Source organism: Myotis nattereri (genome assembly GCF_964212035.1).
Source record: "Myotis nattereri genome assembly, chromosome: 6".
Taxonomy (NCBI): Eukaryota; Metazoa; Chordata; class Mammalia; order Chiroptera; family Vespertilionidae; genus Myotis; species Myotis nattereri.
The window spans coordinates 61330264-61348162 of NC_138081.1; the positions used below are offsets into that span (position 1 = coordinate 61330264).

Sequence of the window (17899 nt, forward strand, 5' to 3'; positions counted from 1 at the left end):
GCAAAGCAATTAGGGTCAGATGTGATGTCAAAAAATTGTCAAGTGAGAAGGTTAAATTTTAATTATAAAATTTGAGCACCCCCCATTTCAACAGCACAAATAATTAAGGAGAGTAGGGCCCAATGATCAAATCTGAAAGAAAGTGAAGTTTTAACAGAGGTAGATGTGCCCTGGCTTGAAAGCTGTATTTATGTGATATTGACATCCAATGAGATTATCTCTTTGCAACTCTTTGGTCCAAGCAGGTAGCTTCTTTGGGATTGCTGACACATTGGACCTTATAGAAGTTACAACAGAAAGAGGCCTGGTATAAGAATCTGTATTTTCATCCTGACTTTGCTGGGTGACCTCTCATGCCTGTCATTTACCTTCTGGATGCTTTCATTTCTGTTGTAAAATGAGGATGTTACATAGGTTCACCAAAAGTTTATTGTGGAAATCAAATACCTAATTCATAGGGTTATTGAAAGGAACAGGAGACTTTTAAAGGATGTGGAAACACTATAAAGTGCTATAAGAGTGTTAGACATTATCATTATAATTATAGTGACCTATTTTCCAAACCCAAATTGGACCACATGGTATGAGAGAGGATTTTTGTGCCACTTCCAAGGGCGAGAGGCAGTCTGCAAAATGTGAGTCAGATGCCAGGATATTGAAATTTCTGGCACATTTTGATGGTTTATGGGAGCAATGATAAAATATCTGAAATAGTGGCTGTTCAGTAAAATTTATGATGTGTGATCACTATAATTATATTTCTTTGAAAAAGGTATTTCATTTCTCATATAAGTAGAAGTTCTTTGGTTTCACAAAATCTCAGAGCCTGGAAAGACTTTCAGAGACTCTCCTTCAGTTTGCTATTCTAAGTCTCCAGGGCAAATGGTGGGTGAGGATTAAGGGGGAAGCAAAGTTTATAGTCACCCTTAGTGCAGTAGCTTCTCTTATTGTTGAATATCCTTACCTCAGAATCTCTGTACTCTAACTGTTATCACCTTTATTTTTCACCTTAAAAAAACATAACTGACATAGCCTTATGTAGGAAAAGAATAATTCTTTTAATAGAATTTTATTTTTTTTTTGTAAAGGATAACAATACAAAAAATGTTGAAAAAATGGCTGTTGGAACTCTCTGGCAGAAGGGCTTAAACCCCTTATGGGCCATAAACATTCAATTCATTTCTTCTAGAATATGTTATGTTTCTTGGATGATAACTACAAAAGTATATTACATTTCCTTTGGTTTAGCACCATAATGAGTCCATATGATGTCTGGCATCAAATTCTACCTAGAAATTAAAAATTTTAAGTTATTTATTCCTTGGGGTTCTTTGCTTTCCTTACTTCTTTATTCTTTTTTTGTTTTGTTTTTTAAGAGAGAGAGAGAGAGAGAGAGAGAGAGAGAGAGAGAGAGAGAGAGGCATAATTTATTGTTCCACTTACTTATGCATTCATTGGTTGATTTTTGTGTATGCCCTGAATAGGGATCAAACCCCCAACCTTGGCTTATTGGGATGATGCTCTAACCAACCATAGGACATGTCTTAATTGATTTTAGAGAGAAAGGAAGGGAGAGAGAGAGAGAGAGAGAGAGAGAGAGAGAGAGAGAGAGAGAGAGAGAAACATCTATCGGTTGCCTCCTGTACATGCCTGACTAGAGGTCACACTGGAAACCCAGGTATGTGCCCTGGGTTTTGAACCCACAACATTTTGGTGTATGGGACAGCGCTTCAACCAATTGAGCCCCCTGGCCAGGGCAGGGCCGCTTTCTTAATAGAATAGTGTGTAACTCAGAGGTGATAGTTTATTTCTTGTGCTTACACTAAAAGGAACCTTTGGTGTTTGTCTTCCTCTCCTTTCAATGAAAGTCTTGTTCCTCCTGTCATGAAAGGTTTGAGATTTATGGCTTGAGGCTTTATAAACCTTTTGTTTTCTACTTTTGAAATCACATATTGAAACATTAAGGAGTTTATTTTCTCTTCAATGATAAGAAAGGGAATGTTTTAGAGCAGTGATGGTGAACCTTTTGAGCTCGGCATGTCAACATTTTGAAAAACCCTAACTTAACTCTATAGAAATTTCATATAGAAATTTTTTGATATTTGCAACCACAGTAAAACAAAGATTTATATTTTTGATATTTATTTTATATACTTAAATGCCATTTAACAAAGAAAAATCAACCAAGAAAATGAGTCATAGGTTCGCCATCACTGTTTTAGAGTGTATTTTCACTGATATAGTAACTTGAATATCATGGAATAGATCAAGTTCATATTGACTCACGAAGTGTCTGAGTTTTCAGCACAAACCATAAACTAAGTGATACAGTTAAGATGCCCAAATAATATGAATTTGGTGTTAATGATCCAGTAGAGGTTTTAGTTTGTATTTAAATGTGTGAAACTTCTGGATTTCATCCCTGGGATTGGTTCTGAAGGACTGAATGGATTTGCAGCTCAACTAAAACAAACACATCTACATGCTGACTGGGAAGTTGCTCCATGAATTATGCATCTGTAGCCTTTGTGTCACTTCAGAGGTTTGGCAGAATTGGAGAGAGAGAGGTGCCCAGATACAAATGGTCTAAAAAATTGGATATGGTGACCAGGAGTTACTATGCAGAAGAGTTTCTGTCTTGGCACAGTTCTCTGAGAGATTGGGGCAAATAGCCCACATAGACCAATAGGATGGCTTGAACTTGGCTTTTAAAACTATTGGAATTGTTTTTTTGATGCAAGGTATAATCCTTATCCTTGGAGATTTCTGCTGTCAGACCACTAATGGAGGACCTGGGTCTGTGTGCTTAAGGACTGTCATTCTCCAGTCCAGGCACTGAGCTCAGTGAAAGAAATTGGGTGTTAGGGGAGACTGATGCCTCATTAAAGAGATCACTTTTGATTGAGCAGAGCATCATTTAGCTGAGTCCTCCTCAGTGGTATTCCAGAAGTTGCTGAGCTTATTATACATATCGATCATATCATCTTTGTGCATTCATGAAAGGAATGTCTATTTAATGTGGACATGACCAGCCATCAGTGAGAATAAATGCCTCACTGGAGCTTGATATGGATGACTGTTGGCCTCACTGTTGGTAACCCTGAATCAATCTGGCTAGATTTTTTTTTTAATTGCTTGTGCGCTGTACCATCACAGGTTGACCCAGTTGGAGCTCTAAGCTTAAGTGAGTACTAAAGCAAAAAAAATCTAGCATCCTGTGGTTGGTTTGAAATGCCAGGTTTGTTTTTGTGGAGTCAGTAGTGTAATATCATTTTTTTAAAATAATGCAACCTCTGCTGAAAATCCAGTTGTGAAAATTTTTAAAAAAATATATTTTATTGATTTTTTACAGTGAGGAAGGGAGTGAGATAGTTAGAAACATCAGTGAGAGAGGAACATTGATCAGCTGCCTCCTGCACACCCCCCACTGGGGATATGCCCGTAACCAAGGTACATGCCCCTGACTGGAATCGAACCCAGATCCTTCGGTCCGCAGGCTGATGCTCTATCCACTGAGCCAAACCGGTCAGGGCCCAATTGTGAAATTTAGGAGAACATGGAACTCACACATTGAGCCTATGAGCACTTTGGTTTAACCTGGGTTCTTTGTTTCAGGTATATAAATTATACATCCCTGTGTAATGCAGAAATGATAGCTTCTAGGGAGAATGAGAAATGACTTTGAAAAGACAGAGAAGGTTAGAATATACAGATTTCTAGCTCAGACTAGGAAGCTCAGGGTGCCTTGTCATATAGAGATGCTTTTAAAAATTCATTCAATAAACATTTATTAAACTCTTATTCTGTAATGTAGATTCCTTCTTTTTATTTTAAAAATGTTTTCCAGCTTTATTGAGTTATAATTGACACATAACTGTGTAAGTTTAAGGTGTACAGGGGTTGATTTGATACATTTATGTATTTCAAAATTATTACCACTATAAAATAAGCTACTACCTCCATCTGTCACATAGTTTAACATTTCTTTTTGTGACCAGAACATGTAAGATCTACTCTCTTATCAATATTCAAGTATGTGAAACAGTATTATTAGCTATAATCATTATGCTGTAAATTATATCACCAAACTTTTAAATCTTATAACTGGAAGTTCGTACCCATCAACCAATATCTCTCTATTTCCCTGGATAGAGATTCTTTAAGGCCCAATTAAGATCATTAACAAACACAGTCTCACATCTTGTTTCCAGATCTAGCAGTTGACAAATTCATAAAACATAGTCACCTGATATGAAGGCTTTACATCTGTCCAAATAGATCCATTATTTTCACAGTTTGATCTCTATACTAACAACAGCACCTTATATTTAGATATTAATTTATAACTCAGAAAGTTTTCATACATTATCCAAAATTTGGGTTGACTGGAAATGTTAGAGTTATTTGGTACTTTTATATTACATGTCAAAAGACAATCACCGTGTCCTTTGATTTCATGGAGGAAGAATCTGTCACTAATGAAATTGATAAAGCAAATTATGCATTTATTTTTAAAGAATACTCTTGAAAATGGAAAGTAAAAAAGGGAAACCCTTGTCACTCAGTGCTACTATTAATAAAATTTTTCTTCATTCATTAAAATAAACGGAGAACCTTGTGGCCTATTTAGCTTTCTGTGTGGTAGTGTTGACAATTAAATAATTTCTTTGCTGAGGTTTTGCTTTATTTGAGATGAATTAGAAAGCAATTCTAACTTACATTAATCTGAGCCACAAAAGGTCAATTAGTTGTTTTCATTTTCAAAAATTTTTTTAGCTGTTTTTGTGCTATACCTTTCAATATTTTTGTATTAGTGTGGTATACACTTTGCAGAGGAAGATGCTAAAATCGTGTGTGTTTGTAAGCAAAATTAATACCTTTTTAAAAATTATCTTTAAATTGCAAATGTCTGAAGGCCTGTCATAATTTGACGTGTCATCCTGAGATTTAAATGCATTACAATTTTGAACAGGATTTGAAAAATGAACATGCCCCTAGGGGAGGTGGGTAGAGGCTGGTAGTAAACGGGTAGTGCAAATGGAATTTGATTTATGCATTCTTTTCAAATAGTTATTAATTATATAAATAAGTAGCTTATGCTTCTCTTTCAGAACTTTGCAGAAAACACCATGAATGAACTCCTTGGCTGGTATGGCTATGATAAGGTTGAACTGAAAGATGGTGAAGATATTGAATTCAGGAGCTACCCTACAGATGGAGAGAGCCGGCAGCACATTTCTGTTCTCAAAGGTAATGACATTTAATGTGCCTGTGCTCATGCCAAGAAGGATTAACTATCTCAACTTGCCAGAATTGAGCTGCTTTGGGACTCATTTTGTTGATTATGCCAATGGTTGATTTACACGCACATCCCCAGCGGTGTTTCCCATAAGCAGAATTCCACGGAATGTAAGAGCACAACATAAAACAAAGGTAGACACACCTTGATCTCCTTCCTGCAACGGGAGAGCTAGCTAGACAAGGGCTAGGAACCTTGAGTGCTCTAGTCCTGCCCACAAATGTATAGAAAGGGATAATGTTTGCTAACTTCTCCTGCTTTTCTAAGCCCTTTGGTATATGAATTGTTGGAGACTGGTGCTTTCTGTGACGTGAGATGCTAGGTTTAGATTTTCAGATGCAAGAGAGTATGATGGTTACTTTGGTAATTCCCCCGAACCCCCCCATTTTTTTTTGGTGGGAATTCTAAAGGAAAGCCCTATTTCTGTTTCGTGTTTGAAGTTTTTACCCTTCCCACATCCCCAATACCTGTGGGTAGGGTAGGTAGAAGAGTAAGAACATAGTAGATGGTTGGATCGTGCATTATTCTATAAGAAGTTCCTTAAAGCCCAGCCAAAGAGTGGAAATTAGAGGCTTGACAGAGTTGAATTAACACTGATTCTGCTGGTGGTAGCAGAACCAGATGTCTCATCATGAGGGAGCTTAGGACCATCAGGAGGTGTTTTATGGATACTGAACTTATGAACCTAAATTTGGAAGCAATGTCCAGGAAAAGAAGAGGAATATGTGAAGAAGCAATTTGAGGAACTTTAATGAAATGTGGGTAAAACTAATTGTGTGTTGTCATTGGCAATTTGATTAGTATTTGCATTGCATTCCGAATCTATTGGCATAAACTACCTGTTCATGCATTTTGTTTCCAGTCTCTAAAATAGCACTTTTCCTTCTTATATGCCAAGCCACGAACTATAAATGAGCTGTCCTGCAGGCATGTCGAATTGAATGTACGTGACAAATTTTATGTTAAGCTTTCTATGAAATTGTACACATCATGTTATGGCAGTAGTATCAATTTCACTTGTAAATGAAAAATACAAGTTATGGGTTCATATTCTATAAACTAATATCTCATAAAATACTTGGTCTAGGTAACCATCTTTCCCTCTGTGGAACAGGAGTACCAGGATATGTGACTAAAGGGGAAAAGTTGTTTTCTATGGTTAAGGTGTTTGTTTGTTTTTTAATGATTGACATGCAAAGATAAAATTCACCAAGTTCATATTGTTGTAAGTTTTCTTTATTTTCATTTTTAATTGATATTAATGAGTTAATTTAATGGGTCTATCCTGTGCAACAACAGTTTTGTTTCTAATCATTTGTTTTTCTTTTGATTATATTATGGACCAAGTTTATAACACACTGGGACCTAGTTACAGTGCTGGGTGGGTGGGGCACTTTTTCAGCTTTCCCCCAGTAGACAGAGAGCGATGCCTGCTATACATCACTTTGTACATGGAAAAGGTTAATTGCCTCTCAATTTTCTATGGGCTTTTACAGTGGTAAAATTCATCATTATGATGCAATTGGGATGTTAGCTATCATAGCGGGGCAACTTATAAAGGAGCCCATTGGAAATTTATGGCAACAAGCCTGAACAGGTCCTGGATGGTTTGTAGAGTTCTGGTAAAGTGTTTAAAGGTTTGCTAGGAAAATATGTTTTGCTACAGAGCTATTTTACTCGAGAAAATGCGGTCATAAGGGAAATAAAGTTCTTTTGTCATGTTGAATGTGATTTTTTTTCTTTTACAGAAAATTCTTTGCCAAAACCAAAATTACCCGAGGACAGTGTTATTTCACCATACAATATAAGCACAGGCTATTCAGGGCTTGCCACAGGAAATGGACTCAGTGACTCACCTGCAGGGTCAAAGGATCATGGCAATGTGCCCATTATTGTACCTTTAATTCCACCACCTTTCATAAAGCCACCAGCAGGTAAGTCATTACTGGGGTTTCTAACAATAATGACTCATAGAAAGTTGTTTTAACTATCTTAAAAATAATGATCAAGCTCGAGTTAATTTTGAAAAAACTTTTAGAAACTTCATAGATAAGAAATGTTAATGCATGTATTCTTTAAAGTAGTATTGCTATTTTAAGCAAAAGCTCCAATCTATTGTCTAGGCCCGTGGTCGGCAAACTGCGGCTCGCGAGCCACATGCGGCTCTTTGGCCCCTTGAGTGTGGCTCTTCCTAAGCCTTAGGAGTACCCTAATTAAGTTAATAACAGTGTACCTACCTATATAGTTTACGTTTAAAAAATTTGGCTCTCAAAAGAAATTTCAATCGTTGTACTGTTGATATCTGGCTCTGTTGACTAATGAGTTTGCCGACCACTGGCCTAGGCTGTAAGCTTTCAACCTACAATAAATTTTTCCTGCCACTGGCTACAAAAACGTATTTTCCTTCTCTGAAATCATCTGTTTGAAATAAAAATAAAATAATTTTTAAAATAAGATCTACACTGACTGGTTAGCAAGAAAAGAAGTAAGCATGGTTGGTAGTCTTGAGGGCCAGGTCTCCTCTATGGGTTTCTAAAGGAATGGGCAGTTTTGGGAGGCTCTCAAAGACCTTTCTAGGAATTAGAAAAAACTCTATGGCAGAGATGGGTAATCTAGGTTGTTTCTTAAGTGGTTTTAGAAGAAGGAACTTTGAAGAACAAGTTAAATGGCTTTTTGCAAGACCCAGTTTGCAGAGGCCAACTGAAAAGAAGAGGGGTGACTAATTTTATAAATGTAAGGTTCATGCTTGCATGGATGCCCAGTGGCTTAGGTGAGTGATGCTGGCGATGAGGGTATCATTAAGGGACTGGGACTCAGTGAACAGAACACAGCTTTCAGACTTAGGCAGCTTGGGTTCAAATTGTCGCTCACCAGCTTTGTGAACATGGACTAATTACATAAACTCTCTTCTCAATTTCCCCATCTGTAAAATGGGGATCGCAGTTCCACGCCAGGGGATTTGCTGTGTCCCTGAGTTGAGAAAATGTATGCAAAGCTCCTTAACATGGTGCCTGCCAAACAAAAGCCATTTAATTTTTTCCTTTTTTCAGTTTTCAGTCGGCCCTAGAGTTATCATGCACATAATTTGTGCATGAAAGGTGCGCATCCAAATGCAAATTCCCTTCTAAGATTTATTTGAGCAAAAGCAAACAGCTTTAGAAATTAGCATAGCTGAGGCTAACATGAGTCTGGCATGCCAAAAAACCTGCCCTGGAGTTTCCTGCTGAGCCAGCCACGTGGAATTCAAGCACACAGCTCCTATTTAATTCTAATTCCACATCAGATCAGGAAATAAATATGCAAAGGGATAGAGGCCAAAACCTGAGGCTTGGAAGTCTTAGACGTTGGAACTCTGAGGAATTACAAGCCAGAGTAACCCAACACCAGCGGTTTTATGCGGTCTTCCATGCGACTCCAAGGCGCTCATCTGTTCAAAGCAAAATGTAGGGAAGGACGTGTTTAATTTTCTGTATCTGCTCTCAACCTGACTCGATCCTACTCCTGGGCTCTATAGGAAACGACAAAGATACAGAAAGTTTCTCTGCTTTCAAGGACCTAACCTATTCGTTCCTAAGCAGAAATGTACAGGAGAGATGAATTTTCACTTAGTCATATGATCAAATTCAGGGCTTAGCAACCTTTTTCTATAATAGGGCCAGGTAGGAATTTGGGCTTTGGAGTTGTACTGTCCCTATCACAACTGCTGAACTCTGCTGTGGTCACAGGAGAGCGGCTGTGGATGATACATAAACAGATGGTCATGGCTGGGTTCCAAGAAAACTTTATGTTAAAAAAGGCAGTGAGCAAGATTTGGCCAGGGACATAGTTTGGTAGCCCTTGCATTAGGGTAAGGTTGGTAAAAGTCTCATGATAACTGGAAGGTGAATAGCGTTTCTAAGAGTCAGGCTGTGGGCTTTGCCAAAGTCCTCTGTGGAATAGCATAAGGGACAGTAACAAGGGCCAGGAAATAGTGGGGTTTTCAGGGTATGTGGTGAGCTCTGACACATAGTGGGTGTTCCACCAACATTTGTTGAATAAATGAATACTATTCAAATTCCTGTTGCCCATATATAAGACGGCACAGGCTACCTTGTTGTTGAATGAGTCCCAACCTGTCTGACCTTGACCATAGTCTCTCAGGCAGTTATGTGAGTAATTCTCTGTGGATAAGTTAAGTCCACAAATTATCCAAAGACTTCTGTCTAGTTAGTCATTTCAATTCGTCCTTTTGCTAAAACTTCTATCAGAGTTGTTATTCAGGATAATAGAGTCAAGGCACTCGCACTGAGAGTTTTATAGCCATCTGTAGGTTAACATGGTATTCCTGAGGGGGAACTAAGAAATGGTAGATTGTCTAGAAGCAACAGGCCCCTCTATAATCAGCCCCCCGAATAACTTAGAGTTGACTGTATCACGCAAGTGTCCACCTCTCAGGAGAGGAAAGATGGGGATCCTATGTGTGCTTTGGATTCCTGGAAAGAAAATAATGATTAGTGTTCGAATTATTGTTGTACTGTGAACTGGCCCTGTGAAAATGTTAGTAATAGTACCTATGTTTGTATTAAATCCTCTACAGTTTATGAAACTCATTGATACTTGCTATTTTATTTAATTTGATCTTTACAGTAACCCTGGGAATTAGCATGTTTGGTAGTATTAAATAAAAAACTGAAGCTCAAATTGGTTAAATGGCTTTATCAAGGTCACGTGATTTCTAAGTACTTGAGCCAAGAAGGTCTTCTGACTCCTAATCCAATACTTTTTAACATAGAGTTGTGCTTCTAGCAAGAATACTTATTAATCTGCTACTTCCCCAGTGACAGGGGATACAATTTATTCCTGCAAAAGGCTAGTTTTTGAAAGTCCACATCTTTTGGAAAACCTGATGAGTTCTCTCACCCTGAGAATCAGTGGTTCTGTGAACTGGGGTGACCTAGTAGGGGTAAAACCCCAGTTTGGTTTGAAAGTGATTTCCATCATGAGGCAAGCTGCTGCTTCTCTGAGGTACCAGAGGGCTCTGTCTGGTCAGGCGCTGGTTCCAGAGCGTGTTTCATGTACTCAGGCTGACCACTGGACCCCATCCACGTTTGGCAGGCTGTGGGCCCAGTGGAATACTCGTGATTGGGAACACGGTGATACCACATGCTCTTGGATTTCCACTTTCCTTTTGCACAGCTGCATACAGAAGTGTGGGTGTAGCTTACTTCTGTGCCTGCAGATCTGCTTTTCTGTTCCTGCCCCCTTTTTCTCTAGAGAAGGGGAACTCCCTGTGCTTTGGTGATCACCACAAGCATTGACCCTCCTTTGGCCACACATGTCTGCATCTGATTTTACCCGATTTCCGAGGCTAAGCTGCCCTTCCCCACTCAGAGACAGAATTTGGCCCTTGGTATTGGGTTTGTGACATCACAGTTGTTACTATGGTAATAGACTTGTTATAAACACAGGATAATAGCCCTGATTTTGCTTTTTTTTTTTTTTTTTTTCACTCTCCAAGCAGTGAAGGGACTCATCATAATCCTTAAATAAGAATCACAGACTTTTTTGCAGACTCTAGGAGGTCGACAGAATAAGGCTTTGCCATACAGAGCAGTCATGAAAAAAACACTTTTATAAGAATAATATTAGGAAATAATTGAAAGTACTAACCGACACCTTTTTATGCAAAGATTCATTTATTCTTTTAGTTTGAATGAATATGAAAACCTCCTTCTTTGCTAATTTTAAAAATCACAGCATGAGCATAGTCTGAAGTGGCAGGCTACCTATCAGCAAGAGTTTGAAAGATAACTCAGGTTAATTATATTGTAACCTTGCTGTAATTCTTCTCATATTAGAGATTTTAATATGAATCCAAGCCTTTGGGACTTCATTCAAAGAGAACTGTGCCAGTAAAGGACTTCTCCGCATGAACCGAGTTATAGTGAGTCTCCATCAAAATACTAGGCCTGCCCTACTCCCCTGCAAGTTTGACTATTGAAGTAAAGACATTCAAAATAAGGACCTTACTAGTACATTGGTCGTTGCTGCTTTACAAGTGAAATAGCGCTCGGCTCCATTGATCCGCCATCAGTCCTCTGCAGTGGTTGGGCAGGTTAGGGTCTCCCGACCTTGTCTATCTCTGGTCAAAGTAACCAGCTGGGACTCGAACCAGGATTTTTATATCTCAATCTCAGACTTGCCCTATAACAGCATTTTGCTCCCAAGAATTAAATAAAAATCAATAAAACTTTCAGAGTCATTATTTTCTTTTTCACGAGGAAAAAATGAAATGTAGCAACTTTCTAATGAAAGTTCTACCGAGCTCTGCTGCAGAAAACAGTGTATCTAGGAAACAACATTTTAGATCTGAGTCTTTGGACAGGTTTTCCCAGAGGCTTACAAGTTGCCTGTTGTAAGCCCAGAATCCCTCTAAGTCCCTGATTACTTTTAAATGAAATGAAATGAATGTGAAAGAAGGAGGGAATATGTTCCTCTGGATGCAATTATGTGGCAGTTTGAATAAAACGTCTTTGACCTTAAATGGTTAGTGATCATATTCTTGTTCCCCACCGTGTTCCTACGTGTGAGGTGGAGGGCAGGGCCCACACAGGACATGCAGGTTTGTGTGGAGGGAGATGAGATCAAGCCCCTGAGATCGGCTTGATTTCCTGTGTGCAGGAGCGTCTTGCCTTTCTTTGAAAACAATGACCATTTCCTGTCCTCCAGGATAGTTTGCTTTCAGTGAGCGTTCCAAATATGTGTTCAGGCATGGTCATGGAAATATGATATATTTTTTCAGGCAAATCTTGAAATTCTTAAGAGGTTATAGGAACGGGGCTCTAAGGAACCATTAGCTTAGCTGAGAATGTGGAAACATTCACGTGATCTGCTAAGCTCTATGTATAAAGCCGAGTAACCCACAGTTAATAAGCATGTTACTTTTTGGCTCTTATAATTCTTACATGGAATCATACTTGCAGGGAAATGGGAATCAGAATGTGGTTTGCATTATGGCCATTATTTATTTTATCTGTTATTCAATATTCTTGGGGCTTGCATATGCATGCTGTATTCCAAGTAGCCATTGAGAAAACAGGATTTAATCAAAATTGCTTTGCCACTTATTTGTGTGTCCAACTTTTAAAATATGATTATTAAATAAAATTACCTAGAGTTAATGGGATTTGGATGACTTACTATTTATGTAGCAGATATATTTCTCAAAGAAGAGGTTTTTAGGACAAGGACAGGAGGAATGACGGTGAATGGCAGGACAAGAGTAATTAATAATAGTAATGATATAATCTCATCACAGCTAATATTTTTTGAGCACTTATTATGAGGAAGGTCTTGTTTAAACAGATTATCTCATTTGACTTTTTATTTTCTTTAACAACTCTGTGTGGGTGGTGTTATTCACCTTGTTTTACATCTGAGGAAACTGAGACCCAGAAAAGCTAAGCAACGTACCAGAGGTAACACGGGTAATAAGTGGCAGAGCTGGTATGTGAACCTAGGCGTGATGTCTCCTTAACCCACACTTATAGCCACCAGGCTATCCAAATGCGATCTGAGTCTTTCAGTCACTTACGTATTTACTGAATGTTTTTCACATTGCACCAGATAATATAAATATCTATTATCATCATCCCTGAGCACCAAGAACTTAGACTATAGCTGGAATATGATCAGCTATACTTTAGAAAGTTAATATAATTTTAGCAGCATTTGGACAGTGCATGGTGTGGGTAGAAAGGCGAGGAAAGTGGAGTAGCAGAAGTTCTTTAGGCAGATAAGACTTGCTGTATTTGTACAGTTGAGAAATGGGATCTGAAACACAATATAGGCTAGAGCAGTGGTCGGCAAACTCATTAGTCAACAGAGCCAGATATCAACAGTACAACGATTGAAATTTCTTTCGTCAGCCAAATTTTTTAAACGTAAACTATATAGGTAGGTACATTGTTATTAACTTAATTAGAGTACTCCTAAGGCTTAGGAAGAGCCACACTCAAGGGGCCAAAGAGCCGCATGAGGCTCGTGAGCTGCAGTTTGCCGACCACGGGGCTAAAGACAGTCATTTAAAATTCAAAGTGATTAAAAAGACACAAAAGCCTAAAAATGTTATTTACTATGACATGGTTCCTGTTTTATCTTTCTTTATATAATTAGGGGGTCTTAAAGAATTGTGGACCAGATTTCAGTATGCTTAGTCATTCTTCATGCCAAATGGAATGTGTAGTTTGAATGGAAAGATTGCTAGGGCAAGAACCAGGAGGCCTGGATTGGTAATGTCAGCTCTGCCACTTACTGGTCGTATAATCTTAGAGAAGTCACTTAGCCTCTGTGAGCCTCAGTTTCTTTGTCTGAAAAATGTATTTAGTTTAGGTAATCTGTAATTTTCCTACATTTATTAAACCCTGATTTATGACTTGTATGGTGAATTTCCCACCTGATTTTATGATTTGAAAGGATCTATTTTAATATGCCATAATATGTACTTGTTAATCGATTGAATATATTTAAAGCAAACTCAGCTGTGTGTGTAGTTATGGCAGCCAAGATGAAAGATTTATGCTACTTAGGCCAGCTTTCAATGATTGTTAATTTTTACTCTGAAAGAGTGAATAACTTGAAATAATAGCTTTAGAATGTATAAAAAGTATCAAAAATGTGAAATGTGAGTGAATAAAAAAGATTATATGACACATACGTTATTAGACCAAATCATTTGTTACACATAAGTAATGATCATGCGAGTAATTATGGGAATTTCTGCAAAAGAGAAGTCACATTATGTCTAATTTAATTCACCAAAACAAGAACAGGAAGAAATGGAAAACTTGAATAGTCCTACATCTATTAAATAAATTAAATAATTAAATCTTTTTTTACAAAGAATATTCTAGACCCAGACAGCTTCAGTGGTAAATTCTAAACATTGAAGGAAAAAAGATAGATCCCATCATATGACAAGGGCATTAGACGTAAGGAAAATAATAATTTAATGTAATTGGGTTACATTGAAATGGTAAACTTGTATTTATCATGGACACTGATTAAAAAATTCTGAACATAATCGTAGCAAACTAAAACCAGTGATATATGTACAACAGGATATTACATCATGACTAGGGGTTTTTTTAGGAGTGCAAGGTTGACTTAAAATGTAAAAATCAGTCAATATAACTAACCACATTAATGGAATAAAATAAAACCTCATATAATATTCTAAATAGATGCAGAAACATAGTTGGATAAAATTTAACACAATAAATAAGAAAAAACTTTGGCAAAGTAGGACTAGAATGAAACTTCCTTAATATGACAAAAACTAGCCACAAAAACTTACAACAAACATTATACTTAATGTTAAATATTGAAAACTTTTCTCTTGAGTTCAAGAATGAAATAAAGATGACTACTATCACCACTTCTATTTAATTTTGTCCAATTTCATAGATAATGTAATAAGGCAAGAAAAAGAAACAAAAAAATATAAGATTTGAAAGGTAGAAGTGACATTTTGTTTAGAACAGAATGCCTCCTCCACCAATGTATAGGCAAACATCAGAGATATTATGGGTTTGGTTCCGGACCACCACACTAAAATGAGTATTGCAGTAAAGCAAGTCACATGAAATTTTTGGTTTCTCAGTCCATATAAAAGTTGATACTATTCGGTATTCTGAGTATGCAATAGCATTATGTATTAAAAAGTACATATCTTAATTTAAAAATATTGTATTGCGAGTGGTAGGCCTTGCCTAGATATTGATGAAAATGCCATATCTGCAAAGCACAATAAAATGAAGCTCACTAAAATGAGATATGCCTATTATGTTTAATGAGTGCATTAATCAAGGTCTCTAACACAGTTGATACCCCCAAATCCATTATGTTTCTATATACCAATCACAAAAAATTAAAAGCAAAACTTAAAAATATCTACAAATTTTATTTTTTAAAAGCTGTTTTAAAAATATACATTTTTATTGATTTTAGAGAGGAAAGGAAAGGGAGAGAGAGATTGAAACATAAATGATGAGAGAGAATCATTGATTGGCCACCTCCTGCATGCCCCCCAATGAAGATCAAGTTCATAACCTGGGCATGTGCCCTGACCAGGAATCAAACCTTGACCTCCTGGCTCATAGGTCGGCACTCAACCACTGAGCCACGCCGGCTGGGCCAAATTCCATTTAAAATATCATCAAACTGTCAAATATCCAGAGGGGAAAATAATCTAACAAAAATATGTGCAAGGTTGTTACACAGAGAACTATAAACATTGCTGAGAGAAATAAAAGAAGACCTAAATCAGTGGAGGGACACACCATGTTTATGGATTGGAGACTAAATACCCTAAAAAGGTAGATTCTTTCTAAATTGATTCATAATTTAATGCTATAAAAATCTCAGCATAAAATTTTGTGGAAATTAAAATGCTGTTTCTAAAATTTACATGGAGATGCAAAGGGGCAAGAATAGTCAAGACAAATAGAAGAAAATGAAAAACAAAACTGGAAGTTTTATACTGCCAGATCTCAATAATTATTATAAGACTATAACAATTAATTAATAATTAAATAATTTTATTTTACTATTAGTGTTAATTGTTGATGCTGTTGTTACTCTTCTTTTGACCATACTTTAAATTAGCCTTTAAGAATAATTAATATAGCCCTAGCTGGTTTGACTCAAGAGTCCTGGGTTCAATTCCAGTCAAAGACATATGCCCTGGTTGCGGGCTCTATCCCCAGTGTGGAGTGTGCAGGAGGCAGCTGATCCATGATTTTCTCTCATCATTGATGTTTCTCTCTCTCTCTCCCTCTCCTTTCCTCTCTGAAATAAAAAAAATCTATAATAATAAAAGTGTAATATGCTAATTAGACCGGACGTCCTTCCGGATGAAGCCGGGGCTGTGAGGGAAGCCCAGGGTCCTGGGTTCCAGAGGGAAGCCAGTGCCGGCAGCTGGGGGAAGGAAGGCCTACTCCTGCACAAATTTCATGCATCAGGACTCTAATATATGTATATGTATATACATATATAAAATAATTAATATGTATATATTTGAGGTATGAAAGAGAAATAATACTTTCTGTTTGTCATGTCAGTTCTCTTTTGTTTTAAATTTTTAAAAGGAAACTGCAATCATGAAATATATTACATGTTGGAAAAAACATAAATCCATTCTTTTACAAATAATGATCTTTGTCAACTCAGCTTCTTTCCTCAAAGAGGTAACCACTTTTATGGTAATCATTGCCTTCTTTTCTTATACAGTTTTAACACCTAAGTGTCCCTCCCTCCAAGAAATATAGTTTATTTTGCCTATTTTTGGACTTTAGGTAAATGAAATTATGGTAGCCTGCTTCTAAGATGGCCCCCAGTGGTTCTGCCCTCCTGCTGGTCTCCTCCTTGATTGAATCAGGAGTGATCTGGGGGATGAACTTCTCAGGCTGCCATAAAAGGTTAATACAGTTTCTGCCTAGTTCTCTCAGATTGCTCAGTCTCAGGGGGAGCCTAAGGAAACTCAAGCAGTCCTGTGAAGAGCCCCATGTGGACAGGGGCTGAGGCCTCCCACCAACAGCCAGCACCAACTTGATAGCCTTGTGGTTGAACCATTTAGAAGTGGATTCTCCAGCCCAAGATAAGCCTTCAGATGACTTCCAAAAAAGACATTTGGCGGAAACCTCATGAGCAGCCCTTAGCCAGAAGTACTCCAAACCACTCCCAAATATCTGTCCTACGGAAAACATGAGCAATAATAAATGATTTCCATTGCATTAAAAAGAAGCAATGAAATAATGATACAAGGATATACATATAAATCATTGCAGTGGACTTCAGAAACTAATCTAAACAGATACTTGATTTATGATAAATGAATTAGTTTGGGGTTATCACAACAAAATACCATAGCCTGGATGGCTTAAATAACCAAAATTTATTTTCTCACAATTCTGAAGAATGTAAGTCCAAGATCAAGGTCATTGGGGCTGGTGTTTGGATTTTCTCTGTGGGTTGCAGATGGCCACCTTCTCCCTGTGTCCTCATGTGGGGGCGAGAGAGAGAGAGAGAGAGGAGAGAGAGAGAGAGAGAGAGAGAGAGAGAGAGAGAGAGAGAGAGAGTTTTTGGGTGTTTCTTCTTATAAGGGCTCTATCCCATTGGACCAGATCTCTGTCCTCATGATCTCATCTAACCCTAGTTAACTCTCAAAGGCCTCATCTCCAAATAGCATCACAATAAGACTTAGGGCTTCAACACATGAATTTTGAAGAGACTCAAGTATTGAGTCCATAACAACAAAGATAACAATGTAGAGCAGTGAAGAAAAATAGTCTTATGGGAAAAAATGTATATGGATTTTTTACTTCACACCATTCACAAAAGTCAGTTCTAGATGGATTGTTGATCTAAATGTGACATGTAGAACAATAGAGCTTGTAGAAAAAAGCCTAGGAGAATATATTTATGATTTTGGGTAGGCCAATATTTCTTAAGCTAAAAACACTAACCATAAAGAAAAAGGTTGATTAAATAGGCTCTATTAAAGTTAAGAATTTCTGCTGATTAAAAGACATCTTTCAAAATAATAAAAAGAGAGATGACATT

The 17899-nt window shown here is 37.4% G+C and overlaps 1 protein-coding gene across 1 annotated transcript in view; it reads left to right on the forward strand.

The window, feature by feature from the left end:
- The window catches only part of SOBP (sine oculis binding protein homolog), a 159163-nt gene that overhangs the window by 8529 nt on the left and 132735 nt on the right, over positions 1 to 17899 (forward strand). The window contains exons 2-3 of the mRNA XM_081093834.1: positions 5112 to 5250; positions 7048 to 7233. Of these exons, the coding sequence (XP_080949960.1) occupies positions 5112 to 5250; positions 7048 to 7233 (325 nt within the window). The remainder of the gene's footprint in view (positions 1 to 5111; positions 5251 to 7047; positions 7234 to 17899) is intronic.